At 36.0% G+C, this 22,361-nt stretch overlaps 1 protein-coding gene across 4 annotated transcripts in view; it reads right to left on the bottom strand.

Moving 5' to 3' along the window:
- PHF6 (PHD finger protein 6) overlaps positions 1-22,361 on the bottom strand; it is a 53,197-nt gene that overhangs the window by 11,042 nt on the left and 19,794 nt on the right. For 3 of the 4 annotated variants that reach the window (XM_019661240.1, XM_019661237.1, XM_019661238.1), the window contains exons 5-9: positions 22,132-22,175; positions 9,581-9,750; positions 9,285-9,428; positions 7,637-7,741; positions 4,989-5,122 (exon numbers count right to left, since the gene is read on the bottom strand). In XM_019661240.1, the coding sequence (XP_019516785.1) occupies positions 4,989-5,122; positions 7,637-7,741; positions 9,285-9,428; positions 9,581-9,750; positions 22,132-22,175 (597 nt within the window). The remainder of the gene's footprint in view (positions 1-4,988; positions 5,123-7,636; positions 7,742-9,284; positions 9,429-9,580; positions 9,751-22,131; positions 22,176-22,361) is intronic. The other variant, XM_019661241.1, reaches the window with a different exon arrangement.

Below are 22,361 nucleotides of genomic sequence, written 5' to 3'. Positions count from 1 at the left end.
TCCAGTATAGTAAGTGGAAACAGATTATAAAACAGGATATATAAGACAATCTTGTTCATACACACATACACACACACACACATACACACACACACACACACACACACACACTCATACAAATGTCTGAAGAAAGTATTCCAAAATTTACAATTATTTCTGGTGGCAGAATTAAAATTGACATTAAGTTTTTTCCCCCCTTACCTATATATTCCATTTTTTCCCAAAATAAAAATGAATAACTATTATAATAAAAATATCTAAATAAAATTTATATTTAAATACACTAATTCAGGCTGGCCAAGTGGCTCAGTTGGTTAAGAGCCCGCTCAAGAGTGCAAGCTCTGAGCAACAGCGGTTTGATGCCCGGCCCGAGCTGAGCTGCCGCTGAGCTGCCAACAGGAGGCAGAATGTCTAAGCTAAAAAAATAAATAAATAAATAAATAAACAAACAAACAAACAAATAAATAAATAAAATAAAAACACTAATTCTCCATATATCTGATTTTAGACAGTTAAATGGGCCTGTTATTTTAAAACATTAATGGCTACTTTAATAATGTATTGCTCATAAAAATATCCAAACACCACAGTATAAAGAATGTAAAATTGCCTCTTCACCTCCATCTTTATGCAACGAATGAGAGGCAACAACCGTTAGGTTTACTGAATATACTCCTGGATATTTTTCTAAGGATACAAACACATACACATATCTTGTACATGTGTGTACATGTGTACCTTTTATGTGCTAAAATAGGACTATACAACTTGGTTTTTCACCTTTGCTCTATCATAGAAATACCTCTCCATGACTGCACACGTGGATCTACTACATTCTCTAGCTAGGTACAGTATTCCACTAAATGCATGAACAAGAATTTATTTATTAAGTCTCCTGATGAACATTCTGGTTATTTTAATTTTTGCTATTGTGGGAGAAAGGTTAACAAAAATCTTTTCCCATTCTGCATGACAATTTCATCTTTCGTTCACTCTCTGGCCCTGTTCCGCCGGCAACTTAAAATGGGTGTGCCAATGATTTTACTAAGCTATGTTACCCCCCAACTGGTAAGCTGCATCTTGATTGGGGAAATGATAAAATATCCTGAAAAGAAGCCATACCTTTGGGCCTCTTACAGTGTGGCATAACCTGCAAATTACCTATGCCTATGTAACTGTCATGAGAGGTGCTGTCTCCAGTGGGGTTATGAGGCTTTTAAGCCAGGGTGAAAACCATGCCCACTCCATGTGTCCTGTCTTATTTGACCTGAGCTGTACTCTACACTGACTGCTGCAAAGACTCCCACAGAAGAGGAATATTTGATGCTGCCCTGTTGGCAAGCTGCATTTCCTGTCAATATCCATTATGAGTAGACTGATGCCATCTGTGGTAATCCTGTCAGTCCTCAGGATAGTCGATTCTAAGATGCCCTAGTGGGTACTGCAGCAATCATTAACAACAATGAAATGAAACTTCTTGTGCATACATCTTTGTACTGTTGTCTGCTCACTTCCCTGAGATAAATTCCTACAGGCAGACTAGTAGCAAATGCATTATTTCAAGGTTTGGTCTCCAGTGATAAATCGCTCTCCTAAAAGCTATATGGATTTACATTCTATCTGAACATCTAATGAGAATGCCTCTGTCTCCAGAACCTAGCTTACATTAGATCATATGAATCCTACTAATCTTTGCCCATCTGATAGGCAAAAATTGCTAAGATCTTGTTTTAATTTGCATTTCCTTCATTACTAATAAGGTTGAACAGTTTTTCACATGCTTATAACCAACCCATGGCTATTTCTTCTATCAATTGCCTGTTCGTGTCCTTTTGCCTTTTTAATCAGGTGGCATTTTTCTTAATGATTTGGAGTTCTCTTTATGTAGTCTAATTTTAATGTAGTCAAATAAAGCTTCTGAGTTTCCTATCATGATTTGAAAGGGCTTCTATACTGGATTATAGAAAAATTCTCCTGTATTTCCTACTCAGTTTTTTTAAATTAGATTTTTAATCCATCGAGAATCTATATTAGGGTATATAGTCTGAGCTAAAGATCCAAATTAAGTTTTCTAAATAGAGATCCAATTGTATAGATATCAGGTAGTGAATAATCTATCCCATCCCATCTCCATGGATACAAAATGCTACTGTAATTATTTATAAGATTCCAACAAAGACATGGATCTATTTCTTGTGACCTTTGTCACTATGCCAGTATCATACTGTTTTAATTGCTGTATAATAGGTGTTGATGTCTATGGGGAATTTTTCCTCTCAATGGCATTAAAAAATATCTTGACTGCATGTGATGAAGCCTGGGTGACTACTGCAAGTCCCTTCTCTCCCCTTCCCCCAGCAGTACTAAGCCAGATTTTATTTGGGTAGTAATAGGCCCGCCAAGAGTACGTTTCCCAGCCTCCCTTGGACGCGTGATTACATTCTGACAAATGAGACACTGAGCAGAAGTGTGTGAGGAACATCCAAGAAGGGTGAGTAAAGATCGGCTCAGCTGAGGGAACAGCCACTTTGTCCTTCCATTTTCCTTTGCTCCTGCTTCCTCCTACTTCCTATGGAAGGAGACTCCAAGGATGGGAGAGCAGAAGGAAGGCCAGCTGGGTCCCCAATGGCACTGCAAAGCTGCCTAGTGCATCTGCACTGCTTTCCTCTGGATGTCTTTTGGGGGAGAAACAAACTTCTATCTCATTTAAGCTTCTAATTTTTTCCCTGTTATGTACGGTAACTTGATCATTACTACTAGAAAATAATATCACATTTACTCTTCTAGATAAAACTGTCGAACTTTGGATTGCATCAAAATTGTGTTAAATGTACAGATTAATTTGGGAAGAATAGGTCTCTTTTAATGTTGAGTGTTTCTATTAAGGAGCATAATATATTTTGACATTCATCTGGGTCCTGTGTAAAATGCATTTTTTTTTAAAGAAAAGGTTCGCCTTTAGTGTGTGTTTGTGTGTGGGGTGGGAGGTGGCCGTTTTTCTTTTACATTTCTAACTAGTTAATACTTAAACTGTTTTTAAAAGTTTGTCTCATATGTAGTGACCTTATGGAGCTTTTATTAATTTTAATAAATTCCGAGGTGATTCCTTTGGATTTTCTTGGTATACAATGATATCAATAACATTGACCATTTTTTTTCGTCTACAATATTATATGTTTTTCTTCCTTTTCTTGTTGCACGGGTTTAACCCTCCAGAAGAATGTTCAAAGTAACATAGATGGCACCCTTATCTTGTTCCTAAGCTGAATGGAAGTGTACTGGTATAGCGGTTCTCAAGTAAAGATGAACATGAGAATCACCTGGGAAGTCATCAAAATATATGGGTTAGGCCTCAACCCACTGAATTGACATCTCTAAGGGTGGGGCCCAGGCAAAGAACATTTCTAAATAGGGCCCTATCTACTCCCATATGATTCTGAGGCTCAGCCTTGGTTAAGAACCATTGTCCTTTTACTCTAACACTAAATAGGCTATTTGCTGTTGTTTTCTCATAAATACTCTATTAAGACTCCTAGCTTACCAAGAGCACTCTTGTTAACTTACTTTAAAATTCAGAAATGGATGTTGAATGGTATCAAATGTCTTTTCACCATCTACCAGGAAGGTGATAGGATTTTTCTAAATTTATGCTATTAATTATAATGGATCACATTAATATGTTTCCTAATTTTTAAGTCTTTAAATTGTTAGAATATAGCACTGCATTTGATTTTCTTGTATTTTATTTAGGATTTGGGTGTATATATTTTTTATAAAAGTAAGACTGGTCTACAGTTTTTTGTTTGTTTTTGTTTTAAATGCTATCTTTGTTACGTTTGGTGTCACAGTTATGCAAGTTTTACAAAATGAACCAAGAAGTTTCCCATCTTTTGTTATGTGCTGAACCTCTTTAAATGACATTATCTGTTCCTTAAAGGCTTTATAGAACTCACTTGGAAAACATCTGTGCCTTTATTATTAAAGAAAGTTTGGCAAATTTTATAATACAGCCAGAGCACCTCATGCAGTCACCCAAATGACTTGGTGACTGCTTATGTAAACAGCTTTGAACATGGAAGAGTAGACCCTGAGTCACTGGTTTATTGCATACTGAGAATGTGAGAGTGAAGAAGTGCTTTACAATGTGCAAAGGCAAATAAAAAATTTAGGGATCCCTACCAACTTGTTTTCCATTCGACTAAATAAATGGAACTGTTATAGATGCACATTGATACCACTAGCCTAAAGCAGCACAGGTTTTAAGTGGAGGACCCATAAAAATAAGTAACATAAAATCTCAAATCTCCAAACCTTACTCTTTTGTCATTCTTCCAAGAGTATCTTTCGACTTCTATCATTACAACCTTATCCTATCCTAAGCTCCCAATAATTCTCACCTGGACCCTCAGCAGCAGCCTCCTAACTCACCTCCCCATTTGCACCCTTGTTTCTGTCCCATTCTCTGCCTAGAACACTTTCCATCACCCACATTCATTTTTGCCCTCTAATCTCAGCTTAAGCACTATTTCCTTAAGGAAATTCCTACCCCCCCTCGCCCCCCCCCACTACAGACTAGGTTAGGTCCTCCTTGTTATATGTTCTTGTAGTACTTTGTAACGTATCCTTTATGACAATTATGTACTTTGTAATTATATGCTTAGTTATGTGGCCACTTAATTAATGTCTCTCCCACTAGACTGTGAGCTTCATAAAGGTATAGTCTGTGTCTGTTTTGATCACTATTGTATGTCCAGCTCATAGCACGATGACTGGCACATAGTAAGCATCACAAATGCTGGTTGAATGAATGTTAATCCAGAGATGTGTAGTCAGAAGAAAATGCTAATTGCAGTACTCATTTCTTATACGGAGTCCTCAGTATTCTATACATGGCTGGATACCATCTAAAAACAGTAATCAAGTAAAACTGATGTTGTCTACTTAAGGGCAGTTACTTACTGACAAGTTTAGGAAAATTGTTCTCTTACTTGTAAATTCCTCGTGACATATTTTCAATGTATTTAGCTTTGTCTTGTACTCCACAGTGGTAATGGTAAGTCTTAACACAGGCTTTTATTTCACATCCAATAGTAGCACCGGGCTGACTGCAAAGTGTACATTTCTGTTTAAGAGAAGAGAAAGAATAGTCATAAGAAGTATTTCAAAGTTTATGCAAACTTATTTTTTCTATTTTAGCCAAACATTCCAGCTTACAAAGCCAATTTTCTATTAAAAAAGAAAGCACTGAACTTATTGTATAGCAGACATATTAAATAATACAATTTAAACCATATTTAGATAGACTTTCTAATATTAAGGCATCCCATGATGTTTCCATTATTTAACTGTGCTAACCACCAGAGACCTGACATCTAAACATAAATAAGATACTTCTTAATACTGCCAAACACAAAAAGAATGATATTCTATATTTTAGTGGTCAGTTCTTTTCCTCCCTGGGATGAGTTACTTTCCTATTATGACAGGGAGAAAGAATGAGAAAGAAGACAGGAAAGCAATTCTTCCCAGGGAGGGATTGCTACCAAGTAGGGAAAAGGGCAGAGGGACACTGAAGGGGCTGAAACCTTTTCAAGACTTCTCAGTTTGGCCTAGATTAGCCTTGCTTCATACATGTTCTGAGATTAAAAGGCGACTGCTGACTAAAGAATCTCATCATCAATGAAGTTTGAGAACTGCTAGTTTTAAACAGATTGCTTGAATGCAGAGCTTCTCACAGCCTTTTCTCCAGGAAAGAGGGTAAACAGTTCCCAAGTTTATTGAACTCCAGATGACCTTTATTTTTGGAGGGCTGGGGGAGCAACTTGATGGACTAATTTCCTTTGGAGCACACTTGGGGAAGTGCTAGGTTAGTGATTGCACTGACACTCAACAGTGCAGAGGTAAATAAGTTGATCAAGAGAACGAATTGTTATCCCAGTCACCTAGTTGGACTTTGGCTACATGAAACAACAACATTGCTCTGTATATGATGAAGTGATTTTTCCCTTATTTTTTTTACTCTCTACATTCTGTTTTAAAGGAGTTTCAGAAGGAGTAATCAAAATATCATTTAGCTGAACTGGATTTAAATGGAACATAGAATATCAACATTCTTCACACCTTCAAGAATGCAGTTCCAAAAAGAAAGGGTCATTTCTAATAGATTCAGACAGAGATAATCAAGGTCTGAAACCACTAGATAAAAGGCTGAAGGGGCATTTCATAACAGAGGGGTCAGACTCACCACCTGAATCCAAGGATCAGACATTATGAGTTGTCTGATGTGATAAAATATGGATGATAGAGTCTCACCTGTGAAGCATTCTTACCCTCCCAACAATGTTGAAAATGAATCTAATCAAGCCTTTACATCTAACTTCCACTTTAAAAGAAAATCTGGCGGGTAGAGGGACAAGTTAAATGGCATCATGAAAAAGCAAACAGACAAATAAAACATGTGGTATAGTCTACAGGCCAATCAATTCATTTTCTTCAACAAGCCAATGGTATACAACAAAGCAAAAGCAGAAACAACCAAGACGGGGGAGGGCGTGCCCTGGATCACTGAAAGGATATATAACAACCATATGTAAAGTGTGAACCTCCTCCGGGTTCTGATTCACACAAATAAGCTTAAAAAAGATAGTTTTGAGACAACAGGGGAAATACAAATACAAACTGGGTATTACATGACACTGAGGACTCATTGTTAATTTGTAAAGTGTAATGACACTGTGGTTAGGTAAGAAAATGTCCAACTTTTAAGAGATACATACTGAAATATGTAGAGGTGAAATGATATGAAGTCTCAGCTCTGCTTTAAAATACTTCAAGCAACAAGATTAATGGGCATAGATGAAACGAGTGCCGCAAATTCTTGATAACTGATGAGTCGAGGTGATGGATAGACGTGTGTTACTAGTCTTTCTAGTTTTGATATGTTTGCAAATTTTCACAATAAAAAATTCAAAAATTAAAGTCATTTCTAGAGACAATTGCTGTCTTAAAGAAAAGATTTCTGCATTCCATTGACATTTTATAATATTCTTAAACTATAAGGAGTAAGTGATCAAGATGCCAATGTTTCTTAAAGCTATTTATTAGTAATTTGTATGTTTAAAAACATGAGGCTTAGGCACATTTTAAAGAAAACTTTAAACCTATGATAAACATTTTAAGAGACATAATTGTGTGAACTTTAACTAAACAGAAGGATCTGAAAGAAATCTTTTCCTTTTATTCAAAAAAGAATGAATAACAATGTGGGGAGGTTCTCAATGCTCTATTAGAGTTATGGAATTTTTTCTTTAGGCAAGCTTCAACAATACTAACATTTTAAACTTAATAAGGTATGTCACATTCACATCTTAATTTATTTTATTAAAAGACTCTCAAATACCCTGAAATATAAATCTTAGTAGAATATGTAAGTAATGAAGTTACAAAGAGGAATAAGTTTCAGAAATATCAGCATCCTTTATTATATTACAAATAAGTCAAATATATACTGTGCTTTAACATGTGAACTACTTTATATTAAATTTTTTGATGACTGTATAAATTTGAGATGTGTTCTAAATTTAAAGCAGAAAGTCAGAAGAGAAACGATGCATAGCATAAATATAAAACCACAGACCATTCTTTTTCCTCGCTTAATCTCCTGAAGTACAGTTTTAATATCAAAATCTCCAAATTCTGCTCTTGATGTTGTTGTGAGCTGGACTGTGCCAGAAGAAAATAACTAGAGAAGAAAAGTGCAAGAATATTTAATATTCAGAATCCTTTTGAGAAAAACATTAAACATAATAACAAATGTGTTGTATTACTTTAATATCCCGAGAAAGATTACTTTTCCCTAGTAATCAAGTATTGATTAAAATAGTTTAAATAAATTCCCATGTCTGATTAAAATATAAGCCAAGGGCTGGCCGAGTGGCACATTGGTTAAGAGCTGGCTTGGGACGCCAGAGGGCCCTGGTTCGGATCCCACATATGAGGGCCAGTGACACTGCCCTCTACAGCTAAGATGCTGAACAACAGCTCAACCTGGAGCTGGGCTGCCATGAGTCACTGTCAACGGCGTAGGCTGCAGCCCCTGCTGCAGTGGGTTGCCATGGGCTACCGTGTAGCCAGCAGCCAGCATGAGCAGCCAGCAGCCACAGTGAGCGGCTGTCCAGAAGCCAGTGACTGATCACCTCGCCCAGGAAGAGCGCAACGATGGTGCCAACTTGGGCCAGTGAAGCAACGTCTTCCACAACTAGACTGAAGAACAAAAAGACAGCAACTTGTCTGTTCCCCTTCCCCAATTCCCCAGAGCTGTTCCCATCCCCCAATTCCCCAATTAAAAAATAAAATAAAATAAAATATAACCTGAAATAAAGACAAAGAAATAAAACTAAGGTTGCCAGTGTGGAGCCAAGATTCAATACTTCATTAAGCAGTGAAGATTTCAACAGTGTCATGCTGTCATCTCAACTGTTTTACATTCCCACAGTTTTAAAGAATAGTTTCAAATTGGTAAAGTTTAATCATAGATGCAGATCAGAATCACCTGAGGATTTCTTTCCCCCAAACCAGTTATGTTTGTGATCTATTTCATGGGTTCATATTTTGGAAGAAGTTCCCCAGGTAAATCTAATATGCATCTCTGGTTAAGAGCCTCTGCTATACATAATCTATACTGGGTTGTCGGAAAAGTCATGATGCATTTTTGCAATGAAAAACATGCAAAAAGTACGTCATGACTTTTCCGACAACCCAATATTTTCAAACCTATAAATGAGATGAGTAATTCAATACAATCTAATTCAAAAACGTTTATGTATACTGTATGTCAGACCTGGATCTAAGGATGCAAAGATAAGACACAGTTCTTATCCTTAAGGAAGTAAAAAGTCTATTAGTGAAGAGAGGATCATAAAATGAATAACTGCAATACAGTGAGTGAAGTATAGCTAAGAGACATTTACTAGGTTATAGTGGAGAGTGAACTTATCTTTCATGACAAGTTTACAGAACTGAAATTTTTATAGCTATGAAAGAGTTATTTGTGGATTATCTGGAATATGGGAACTATAATTAGGATTAATTTAAATCCTACTAAATCACAAAGGCTCTATTTAAAAAAAATTAAAGTTTATGATAAAGATTTGGGATTATAGGATATACTATTCATAATTGTAAAAACAATAATGCTGGTGGGGGGGAGTGCCATATTTGGTTCCTAGTTAAATGTTTTTCAAAAAACTTGGGTTTAAAAGCAAATAAAAAATGTACCAGCTTACCATGCACTTATAATGTGCAGCTGCCTTTTTGGCATTAAATATATGCAGCTTTCCTCTTGCTTCATTTTCCTCCTCCCCTACGTGACAAAATCCACATTTAGGCCTGGTGTCACTAGGGCTGCTTCTATGTGGAGACCTATCTCTCTGCAAACGTAAAAGAGAAAGGAAACTTTAATATGCTATCAGTACCTCAAGCTTAGTTAACATTTCAAATGACGAGTTTTACCTATAACCACGGGTTAAATGAAATATTTATGATGCAACGGAAAGTAAGCATCCAATGCTTTTCTACTTACATAGGAACTACTTTCCATTTCATCTGTTCCATGGGAGGATGTGGACCTGGTATCTTCCGACAGCCCTTTAAAATTAGTTTTTCGTGGCCTTCCTTTGCGGCTTTTCTTTTTACTTTTAGGTGATGAGGGCTCCAGTTCATGTTCATTAAAACTTTCTTCTAAATCAGCTGCTTAAAAATGAACAAAAGCTTAAAATGAACCAATCTTAAAATGAGCATTAGTTAATGGACCATAGGTTTCTCCTTAGAATGAAATGGTCTATGGTATATTTGATACAGCAACCTAATGTTTCATAAAAATGCAACAAAAAATCAAATAAAAATTGTTTCTTTATAATCATTGGAAAATTAATGACTCATCGAATTTACAATTCTATAAAAATGAGTTTTATGATCTTGACTATGCATACGATTCAGTAAATATTTCTAAACTCGAATAAGTTAATTTTTAGAACTATCCAAATATAGTAGCCACTAGCAACATGAGGTTTTTAAAAACTTAAATCATTTATAATTAAATAAAATTAAACCTTCAGTTTCTCAGTCACACTGACCACATTTCAAGTACTTATTAGTGACATTGGCAAAATGAGCCCCTACAGGACATCATAGACATAGAATGTTTCTATCACGGCAGAAAAGTCGATTGAACAGCACTGCTCTACATAGATAGCTCTTTAAACTATCATGAAAATCAAATGATCAAATTCAACAAGAAAGTCATCTACAAATAAACTAACCAACTGATCAAGTAATTAAACAAATAGTAATTATAAGAGGAATTTCTAACATAAGAGGTAGAAAAGCTATGTTGCAGGTTAGCTGTATAGACTTTAATGGATTAAACGAAATTTATGTAGAAATTTACAACTTTTTTTCCAGCAATTTGAAAAGGATTTCTACCATTAATAGAAGGTGTTTCATTCAGTTATTCACTACAAATATTTTATTTGAGGGCCTCCTGTATATAAGACAATGTATTTAGTGCTCAAGAAGGTATTAAAAAATCAAATGTTAACTTGACTTAGGGTCAAGTTAAACTTAGGGTCAAACAAGAGAAAGTGTTAGGCACAGCTCTAATACCTTTCTCATTTCTTCTTGTGCAGTAAGTTATTAACTACAATTCCAGGGACTAATTTCTCAATGAGTAAGCATATCAACTCCTATACTGATCTTTCCTAATAAATATTTTAAAGTTTTTTTTGTTGTTTTTTGCGTTTTTTTAGAAATAGATGCACATTCATTATGATAAAATAAGGGCAATACAATTAGTATACTGAATGAAATACATAAACTTAGGAACTGAGAACATTAGATTGTTTGCAAAACAGTTATTACAAATTTGTATCAATACAACTTCACATAACTAGGGTAGGATTTGAGGAGAAAAAAAGGGGGAAAGGTAAAAGTTACTGGATAGTTTAACAGGCAATGAGATAAATTTATGTGAATAAATCTCCCTGTGAAGCCAAACAAGTCAATTAAAGATGTCTTCTGATCTTAACCCTATAGCAAATTTCATATCGGAACACACCACCTATTTAAACATTCCAACTGACAAATTTTGACACGTAGAATTTTATTTAAGCTGTTAGAATTACTTACACTTGCCCCAAATTAAAAACCTTGAAATGAAAAAATCATAACCAAACGTTTCAATCATTCTAATAAATATTGTAATCATATATGTAATATACATAAGTGTTACTTACAATGAAGACAATCACTAACACTATAATTATTAAACATCTATAAAGAAATTAGTTAACTGATTTATTATCAGATCAACATGGTTAGTTTTCCACATGGCATATTTGTCCTAAATATGGAATCATTCAGTATAAAATTTGGGGGGGCTTTAACAGCAATATTAAAAAAAAAACAAAAGAGAGTGATAGATTTAACTATATTAGACTTTAAAACTTCTGAAAGTAAAAAAAAACTGATACAATTAAAAGGCAACTAGAAAAATATCTGCTGTACCTATGACATAAGCTCATAAAAGATTAAGACTGCAACAGAAAAATGAATCAAGCATGGGTTCATTTAAATAATTCACAGAATGTAAGTAACCATACTTTTAGAAAATGTGACTTCTCTAGAATCAAAGCAGTGAAAATTAAGTGATATATCAATTTTACCTATCAAAAACACACTTAAAATAGTTATAAAAAGCTACAATAAACCCAACAAAAATGTGTTAGAAGTAAAAATATAAAAGAAGCCTCACAAAAGTGTTGAGACAGACCATACTTCCAGATGAAAGGGATCAACATTAGAATGATATCAGTTCTCGCTAACCTAATTTAATGAAACTCCAATAAAATTAAACTTAAAAGTTGATTCCATAGTTTCTGGAAGAGCAAATGTACAATACACAAAATTATCCTTTTTAAAAAAGATACCAAAATATACTATAAAGCAACAGCAGTGAAAATACTGGCACAGGAACAGATATATATCAGCAGAAGAGAAAGCAAGGGTGAAAACAGACCCACATGCATATGAAATTCAGAGTATGATAATGGTGGCATTTCAAATGAGGAGGGAAAAGACATGATGGCACAACTGGCTATCCATTTCCAAAAAACTGAGATTCTTTTCCTCATAACATATGAAAAAAATTCAGAGATGGATCAAAAAAATCTAATCATAAAATAACAAACTATAAATGTAAAAGAAAAAAATGGAGAATATTTTTTATAATCCTGGGGTTGGGACACCTAAGAAGCCATAAAGGAAAAAAGACTGAGAGGTCTGACTAAAACTTACAAACTTTTGCATGGCACAGGCACCATAAGCCAAATGAAAAGACAAATGATAAATTGGGAAATCATTTGCATTTAGTTACAGAGAATGAATATCTATATTACAGAGAGTGCTACAAATCAATTTTAAAAAGAGAACCCTCAAGAGAAAAATGTGCAAAGGATAGGAACTGGCAATTCAAAGAAGAAATACAACTGACTTCAAAGAAATCATGAGCAGAAGCCCAACCTCACTGGTGATAAGAGAAATGGAAATGAAGTGAAATAATCAGACAGGCAAAAATTAAAGACTGATAATATCCAGCACAGATGTGGGGAACTGGACACTCTCATACACTATTCATGGGAGCATAAACTGGGTACATGTGACAGTACTTATTCCCAATGTTAAGTGCAGAGACCCTTTCACCTGGCAACCTCATTTCTAGGATTCTATCTTCAAGAACACTCATCTATATACATAAGCGCATTATGTACAAGAAAGATCAATGCAGTTTTGTTTTTGTGAAAAAAAAATAGATATAACTGATTTTTCTTAACAGAGAAATCCTTAAATAAACTACTGTTTTATTTATTTTATGGGATATAACACAACTGTTACAAATGAGGTCTACCTGTATGCATTGACAGGAAAGGATGTCTGTGATACACCACAGAATGAAAAAAGCAAGTTCCATAACATTATGTATATATACTATGCAGCCACTGTAGTTTTAAAAAGTATGCATGTGCATATATATAAGTTTGTATGTAAAAATGTCTCTGGGAAGATATGCACCAAACTGTTACTACTAGGTACTCTTAGAGAATGTGATTTCGGGGTAAAGAGAGGGTTTTTTAAATTACGCTAATTTTAAAAGTACTATTGTACTATTTCAATTTTTTAAACAATGGGCAATGTACTACCTTTGTAACTAAAATAATTTATAACATCCGATGTGGTCAGAGGAGGGGATAAAATAATCCACTGCTCACGGATATAATCTAGCACAATCTTTCTAGAAAGTAATACGGCAACCTTAAAAAGACTGAACTCTGACCAAGTGGTTTTACTTTTGGGAATTTATCTTAGAAAAAGATTGAAAATGCACATGAAAATATGAGTACAAAGCTAGTCGCAGCACCTTTGTTTAAATTTCTCATGGTTACTTATTGGTTTTCTTTTCCCAATTCAAAATTGTGAAAATGTTTTAACATAAAAAATTTTTTTCTTTAATAATAATTTAAAAAGGGCTATCTGCGTAGAAGTAAAAAGCTTCCTTTCCACCTTCCAATTTCACCTGCTCTGCACTCCTAGCTGAGGTCCTACCTTTCTTGTTTTCCGTTTACTTGCTCCCTCTCTCCCTCCCTGCTTCTCAAGGTAACCACTATTAACTGCTTCTTTCCTCAATTTCAAGGGTTGAGAGCCTGGTTTTGAATCCTGGATGTGTCATAGGCTGTGTGTTCTTGGACCTGAGACCCACCTCAGAGGGTTCCTAAATGAAATGAGTTAGTTATGTAAAGAAAATAATTTAGAACAGTGCCTGGCACATAAGACACTCTCAATAAATGTCAGCTATTATTTTCTCTGCATGTGCCAAGGTGTTTTTAAAAGGCTATCCAAACAAATGACATACTAAGCATGCTTAGTTCTGCATCTTGCCCTTTTCCACGTGATATATGAATTGGAAATACCATAGAAAGAGCTAACATTTGAGGTTTTTGAGTTTTGACTATCCAGATGTGTGCTATATGGTATTATGTGCATTATCTCATTTGAGTCTCACAACAACCCCAAGCGGCAGGATCAGTCACCATCCCCACCCTCCCATTTTACAGATAAGGAAAGTAAGTTCAGAAAGGTTAAATAATTTTGCCCAAGGTCACGACACTAGGGAGTGGCAGAGCTGGGACAAATATATGTCAGTGAGTTACAACATGCTTTTAAAGTGGTAATACCCATTGTCCTGGAAACACACATTTCCATGTGCTCCTGGCAGTTAGAAAAAGGATAGTTAAACATGCTTATGTATGCATAGAATTGCTCTGCAAGGATACATAAGAAACTGATAGTAGTGGTTGCCTTTAGCAAAGGAATTTGGAAACTGAGACACAAGGGCAAGGAGGGGAGGAAAGCTTACTTACAGTGGGTACTCTTTTGTACTGCTGATTTTTGTACAATGCCCATATACCTATTCAAACAAATAAATACGATAAAAAATAAAAGCTTACCCTTGTATTCACAGCTGCAAATTCTAAAACTCCAGGCTGATAAGGGAGGGGGCAAAATAAGATTGTCCTCTGTGGTACCAAGCATTCCCAACCTTTATGAGTACAGCCCCCAGATGTCTATGTCACTTTAGAACGGCCAGGCCCCTTTCTGTCACCCTTCTGATAGTCCCTGTGAGGCACGGGAGTGGAGTGACCAATTTATCAGGAAACTAACTTCCTCCTCCTCCTAGTATTGTAAAGCCTTCCCTTTCCCTTTACCAATTCTCTTCTTCCTATACAGTATTTTCCTCATCTTACACCTTCCTGGTTTAAACTCCATTTCCCTCCCCTCTCCTAAATTCTCACATCAGTTAACAGTGTGAAGTAGAAAGAACCCATGGACAGAAACTCTGAAGGCTGCCACTTACTAGGCCTTAACTTGGTAAAGGTACTTAACATCTGCAAAGCATAACCTCCTGGTGCATCAGATGGTAATAATACCACCTTCCTAAACAGGCCGCTTTAAGAAAATGTTGGTGAAAAATGCTTTGTAAACTATAAAATTCAATTAGGATGTGAGTTACTACTCTTGTAATACCTTGTGTAGACTGTAAGCTCCATGTCCATAAGGGGCTTCTTTTCTAAACTACCCAATGTGCCCACACCCAGCAGGCACTCAATAAATGTTTCTTGGGATTTTTTTGTAAAGAAAAAAGGCCAAGGGCCAGCCGATTGGCGCGTTGTTTAGGAGTTGGCTTGGGATGCCAGCTCTGAGCAGCAGGGCCCCGGTTCGGATCCCACATGAGGGCCAGTGATGCTGCGCCCTCTACAGCTAAGATGGTGAACAACAGCTCGACCTGGAGCTGGGCTGCTGTGAGTCACCGGCGACAGCATAGGCTGCAGTGGGGCTGACCAGCAGTGGGCGTGAGCTTTCGTGAGCCACCGTGAGCTGCTGTCCAATGGCCGGTGAGCGACTTCCTCACCCGGAAAGAGCGCAATGATAATACCAACACGGGCCAGTGAAGCGACGTCCTCCACAACTAGACAGAAGAACAAAAGGACAGCAACTTGTCTGTTCCCCTTCCCCGATTCCCCAACGCTGTTCAATTCCCCAATAAAATCTTAAAAAAAAAAAAAGAAAAAGAAAAAGAAAAAAGGTGAAGCATCACCACCTCTGCTTTGAATCTTTAGGGCTGCTACAAAAGGAATGTTGGCGGTCACTGGCCCTATCTTCTCCAGTGGAAATACAATGCACCATGTCACTAGTAAACTCCACATTCTGCTTTTTCAGTAAAGCTATCAAATAAATGATTTCTTTTATGCATATGCATAAATGCATATATAAATATCTAGCATACATCAATTTTTTTTTTTTTTTTTTTTTTTAGCTGAGCCATCCTGCTACCTGTTGGAAGCTCAGTGGCTGCTCAGCTCGGGCTGGGACTCGAACCGCTGTTGCTCAGAGCTCAAACTCTTGAGAGAGCTCTTAACTCGGCCGGCCCAAAAATATATTATTCTTAATTAAGTATGCTAAAATGAAATATGATGCCTAGGATTTAATTCAAAATAATCCAGATGGAGGAAGTAGGTGGGGGAAAGGACAATAGATGAAAAAGATTGGCCCGGAGCTGATGACTGCTAAAGCTGGGTGATGGGCTTTTTTTAAAACACACTTCTACATATGTTTGAAATTTCTTACAATGAAAGCTGGTCAAGGGTGCTAAATCCAAGATGAGAATAAATAATGCCCAGCACAGCACTTTGCACATGGGTAGTCAATAAATCTGGTGAATGAGTGAAATAATATGGAATCAGATCTAGCAAAGAGCACAATACCAATATGTTACTAACATTTTCCAAGTTAAATCGCAAATACAATTTAAATTCTATTATCTTCCAAGGAATAACACATGACAAGATGAGTGGTAATAACGATAGGAAGAGTTTTCAAGGGGTTATAGTAACGACGATGATAATATAGAATGTGATATTTACTGAGCACTCACTATGTGTCAGGAACATTGCTCAGAGCTTTACAGGCATGGTTTCATTTAATCCTATAAGGTGGGTTTGTTAAATCCCCATTTTACAGATACAGTATCTATGGCTCTAAGATCCTAAATAACTTGCCCAAGATAATGTAACTATTGGGTCATTGGGAAAGTCATGACGCATTTTTCTATGTTTTTCAATGCAAAAATGCGTTATGACTTTCCCGAACGACCCAATAGTAAGTAGCAGAGCTAAGATTCAAACACAGATCTAATTGCAAAGCCCATTTCAACCAGTGTATCCAACTGCCTTTCCAGTACTTCATAAATCTATTCAATGTTACCTAACTTAAAAGGTTTTTTTAAAGACTTTGATACCATATTAAAATCTCCCCTAAACTTCCATTTAATAAAAGTAATGAAGGTTGGAAGTTGTAGCATATTCTAGAGAAAATGAACAAGGGAAAGAAAATACTAAGGAAATATTAAAGCAGGCAAAGGCTTTGAATCTACACAAATAACGTGCTTTCAACATATTTCTAATAGTAATATAACTATGGTGACTCCCTTTCCTGAAACATATGTTGAGTTATATGACTTGACAAGCAATCTCTAATATAAAGTTACTGAAATGTCTGTTAGGAGATCCACCAGGTCCTTGAAAAATCAAGACTAAAGTCTCCAGTGGTGGACAGAAAAGATTCCTTTACACTAAGAACACCTAGGATTTTATGGTCACTGTAATTGAGGCATCTATCACTACAGTACCGTTTTAGCTTAATTTCAGACTTATACAAATTTGTACAAAAATTCCTCCCTTTACCCAAATGTTTATATCTTGCCACATGTGCTTTATCATTTATTCTCTCTAAATATTCTTTTTTGTCTGAAAGGTTTAAGAGTATGAGGCAAACGTGATGCCTTTTTATCTCTAAGTACTCCCATGTGTCACCACAGTATTTTAATCAGTTGGTCACATACTGGTTACTAAATTGTGTCCTCCCCCACCCCCAAAACTGAAACCCCATTGTATTAATTCACCTTGCTCTACTAATACCCAGTACAAGAGAAGCTAGAGGAGAAGGAAGTACCACCCAAAACAGACGACATATTAAATACTGTGCATAGTTTCAAGCCAAAGAAAATGAAGAGGTTACAAACATTTCTTGAGCACTTGTTCCATGCACAACATTCTATCTTGGGTAATTTAAGAAAAATGATAAACCACACATTTGACTCCTTACAATTTCAAGAACCTAAACTGAGCTGAGGTTATGTTCGTGACCCTGACTTAAATTCTACACATTATTGCTGTAAACAGCTAACACTCAGCATCTACTCTGGATGCCATTTTCTATCACAGATTACTTTGCTCCACATAAATTATTAAATACAAAGGCCTTAATCCCTTAAATGAAAATGACTTTAAAAGAACCACCATTCATATGTCATGACAGTTCCTGTAGGTACTCAAAACGCTTAGGGATGATACAAGCTAGCATCAGTTACAAGCTAGAGCTATTTGCTATTACCAATGTTTGACATTTTTTTAAATATTACTTTAAGAAAAGGTAAAAAATATACCTATTATCTAAACACACAGGAAAAAAATATTTTTTAAAAAAATATTTATTTCCTTTTACAAAGGAAAAAATATAGAAGATGTAGGATATAATTCTGGCTATTCCTATCCATTTTTAATGTATAAGTTTCTATTTGGAACAGGAGGGCACTACACCATTTTAAAGTGTTCAATAACCACCTGTGTCTAGTGGCTACCATATCGGAAGGTGCAAATATAGAACATTTCCATCGTCACAGCAGTAAGTTCTACTAGACAGGGTTGTCGAGCCATTAGTTCTCTATACCCTTGTAAAAAGCCCTGCACTGCTGGGATCCATGTCATTCAGCAAAACCACAGCTTTTCAAATTTTAATGTGAATACAAACCACTTTTGTTAAGATGGCAATTCCTATTAAGTAGGTAAGAGGTAGTGCTTGAGATTAGGCATTTCTAACAAACTCCCACATGATGCCATTTCTGCTGGTCCACAGACTATGCTATCTCCTTCCCCTCCTTCTTGCTAAGTTACCAACTCCCAATCATTCTATATACCTCACCCATCAGACTTTTTTAGCACACAGTTCACAGCCCTTTTCTCCATCCCAACCCCTGCCACCAATGCTGGGTGTATTCAAATGTCCACAAGGACAATACAAGCAACACCTAACACTTGCTCTTCAATGATGTCCATCAACTACCCAACCCCTATAATCACTCTTTATAATCACCTAAAACAGCTCCACCTCTGAAGTCACTGTCTCACACATTTTGGGACCACAAATGGTTGCCTTTCCAAAAACTTTCATTCTCATTGTTCTTCAACCTTATCAGGACCTCCAGTTTAATTCCTTCCTGTTTCTTCTTTCCCTGCTTTCACTTCCCCATTTTAGATTTCGCTCTGGCAAATATCCTAAATTCCTCTATCCCTTTACCTCTGTTGAACCTACTTGGCAAAATCCCAATTCTGAATTAACCAACTAGCCGCTTTCTCTATGCCACACCTAGGATCCTGAATTGCTAGAGGAAAGTCACACAACCTGACTGATGGTATCACTATATAAACTTATGGTTACCAACCTCAACTAGACCCTCAATCCACTCTGGAAACCTTACATTTCTCTAGGCAAACTTCCTCTTCCCAGTCCTCACAGAAGATTCTTTCAAACCTTCTCCTCTCTCCTTCAACTTCCAGTCCTTCCGCCTCTCCCCATATTCTCCCTCACAGAGAAAACAGACCAGATAGGAACCACTTATACTCTCCTATTATAATGGAAATATCCTCCTATCACAGGGCAATTGTTCTGCTTCTGCACTGATTCCTCCTTCCTGCACCTTCAATCTCTTCTTGCCTATTGGATCCTTTCTCATAAGTATTTATATACCAATTAACCCCCCATCCCCCCCTCCAAAAAATTTTCAACTAAGTGAAAGAAGCCAATCTGAAAGGACTATATATTATACAATTCTAACTATATGACATCCTGGAAAAAGAAAAACTATGGAGACGGTAAAGAGATTCTCAAATTTAATATTTAAAACCAGTTCATGTTATAGCACACTAACATGACAGACTGAATTATATAGTATTTATTATTTTAAGTATTAGCAAAGTAGGTATTGAGACAGAGATGACAAATGATTAAGAAATCGCCACAGGTATCAATTCCTCTTTTCTGTACAGACCAGTGCAGTACAATTCTCAAACACAGACCAGCCCCTAGAATACAATCATATAAACCCCATTCTAAGTTACAATCATAGAGTAGAACGTATGTTTCCCATTAGAAAATGAAATAATTGGAAGTTCTGCTTCTGACAAAGTACTCAATATCAAATAAATTCAAGCTAGATGAATGTGATAAAAGTCAAAATTCAATCAATACAAACTCTGTAATACTTTTAAATTACGCTTGCAGTTCTACAATATGAGTATAAATACACTACATATATTATCAATAATACAAGGGGCCCCAGTGTGCTACAAAAGTATACAAGGAACTCAAAATTCAAATCAATTGCATCACAAATTTGAATTGTAAGGGGGTAGGGGAGTTGTAGATGAGGGTAAATGGGATCAAATATATGGTGATGGAAGGAGAACTGACTCTGGGTGGTGAACACACAATGTGATATATAGATGACGTATTACAGAATTGTATGCTTGAAACCTAGGTAACTTTACTAGCCACTGTCACCCCAAAAAACATTAATTTTTTTAAAAGAGTGCAACTTCAACAAATTAAATTGTAGTAACCTTGCCAGTTACATTAAAAGAAAGGTCATCTTGGGCCGTCCAAGTAGCTCAGCTGGTCAAGAGCACGAGCTCTGAGCAACAGGGTCGCCAGTTCGATTCCCACATGGGCCAGTCAGCTGCGCCCGAGCTGAGCTGCCGCTAAGCTGCCAACAGGTGGCAGGATGGCTCAGCTGGTGAGAGCGCGTGCTCCTAACAAGGTTTCCGGTTCAACTCCCGCATGGGAGAGTGGGCTACACCCACCCGCAACTAAGATTGAACACGGCACCATAAGCTGAGCAGCTGCAAGCTGCCAATGGGCAGTCAGGTGGCGACTGGACTTGGAGCTAAGCTAGCTGCGCCCTCCACAAAGATTGAAGGACAGCAACTTGGCTGTTCCCCTCCCCCAACCCCCCAATAAAATCTTTTAAAAAGTCATCTTGAAAAGTATGAATTTAGATCTTTCTCATTAATAAGTCTCTCAAAGCAAAAAGGTAGTCAAAATGATTCCACTTTATGTAGCCTGCAGTGACTTTTCTCTACCACTAGATGGTACTATCAGCTACAAGAATATAGGGAATGTCTAAATTAATCATTGTTGCCATCTTCAAATATCCTGCCCCGGTATGCTCATATGCTTATGTTCGTCAGGTCATAAATCTCAATCCTTGGCTTACCATATATGGTCACTACAATCTTAAAGAGAATCAAATCAATACACTGTTAAAATCTGAAGTAATGAAAGGTGGGAAAGCTTACATTTAACCTTTCACAAAAGGTTTTTCAATTCAATTCTAGAATTGAGGCAAAAAAGAAGAAAAACACTATAAAGGCTTATCAGTTGCACTTTACGTATCACTTCAAAAACATTCTGTTCTTATTATTTATCCAATCCGTTTACCATAAAGACAAGATTTTGCTAAAGACTGTATTTTTAAGCAGCAATTTTGAAGTATTTAGACTATTCTGGAGTCCGGAAGTGGAAACAATACTATTTTGCATTATAAAGCCAAGATCTGAGAAATCAAAAAGGGCCACAAATTTTAATGTGCTAACACTGATAATTAGATAAGTCTTTCTAAAAGAAACAACCTCTCTAATTCTAAGCAACAAGTTCTCAGAAGCTAACAAAACTTTAAAGATCTTTAATCTAAATGAAAGGCTAGAACAATGTCAGATTAAATCTAAGTCTTTTTATATTGCTAGTAAAAGTACCAAAGCCACCTGTTTGAAAAGTTTTTGAAATAAATCACAATTCAATTTGAGGACATTTCCATACTTTTTAAACATCAAGTACGAGTTGGCTAACATAAATAAACACGACTAACCTGGTTTTGCATAAACTTAGGTGGAAACAAACTATAAACTAATTTTAGGTTTACATTTATAAATTCTTATGCACATGTCTGTATTTTTAAAAAGTACTACAATGTGAATGAATATTGAACAGAAAGCCTGGTGATCACAAAATGTATCCCCAGTTCACATTTTTATATCTGACAGTAGCCCAATTATTAACTGTATAATCTAACATATTTACATAAACACAGAAATTCATAACTGCTACCATTTCTAACTAAAGATATATTCTTGATGAACTTCTTTACAAGAACTCTGGGATAAAAGTTTTCTTAAAAATGCAGATCTTTTTCAGTACTGTACATTAGTTTATCCTAACGCTTTTCTTAATTCTTTGAAATGTATTCAATATTGAGATATATCTTATGATAAAAATTAATATAGTATAATTCACTTATATTTTACTCAAATTTCTTCTTGAAATTGAAAAGTGGCTAAAAGACAGACGTACCTTCAGAGTTATGTGCAGTTTTCTTGTGTTTCCGGCAATAAACCCTATAAAAATGGAGAAATTAAAAATTATCATGTAAACAAACTAAACCTATTTTTCAAATTGCAAAAAAAAAATGAGCAGTACATTTCACCCCATTCACAACCCAGGTTCCAAAAATCTTATTAAACTGCCTATGCCATTTCTTTAAGCATTAAATTCTTTATCCAAAATACTTTTTATGACAATGA

Source organism: Hipposideros armiger, unplaced genomic scaffold (genome assembly GCF_001890085.2).
Source record: "Hipposideros armiger isolate ML-2016 unplaced genomic scaffold, ASM189008v1 scaffold_341, whole genome shotgun sequence".
NCBI lineage: Eukaryota > Metazoa > Chordata > Mammalia > Chiroptera > Hipposideridae > Hipposideros > Hipposideros armiger.
This window is presented reverse-complemented; position numbering and strand designations above follow the sequence as displayed.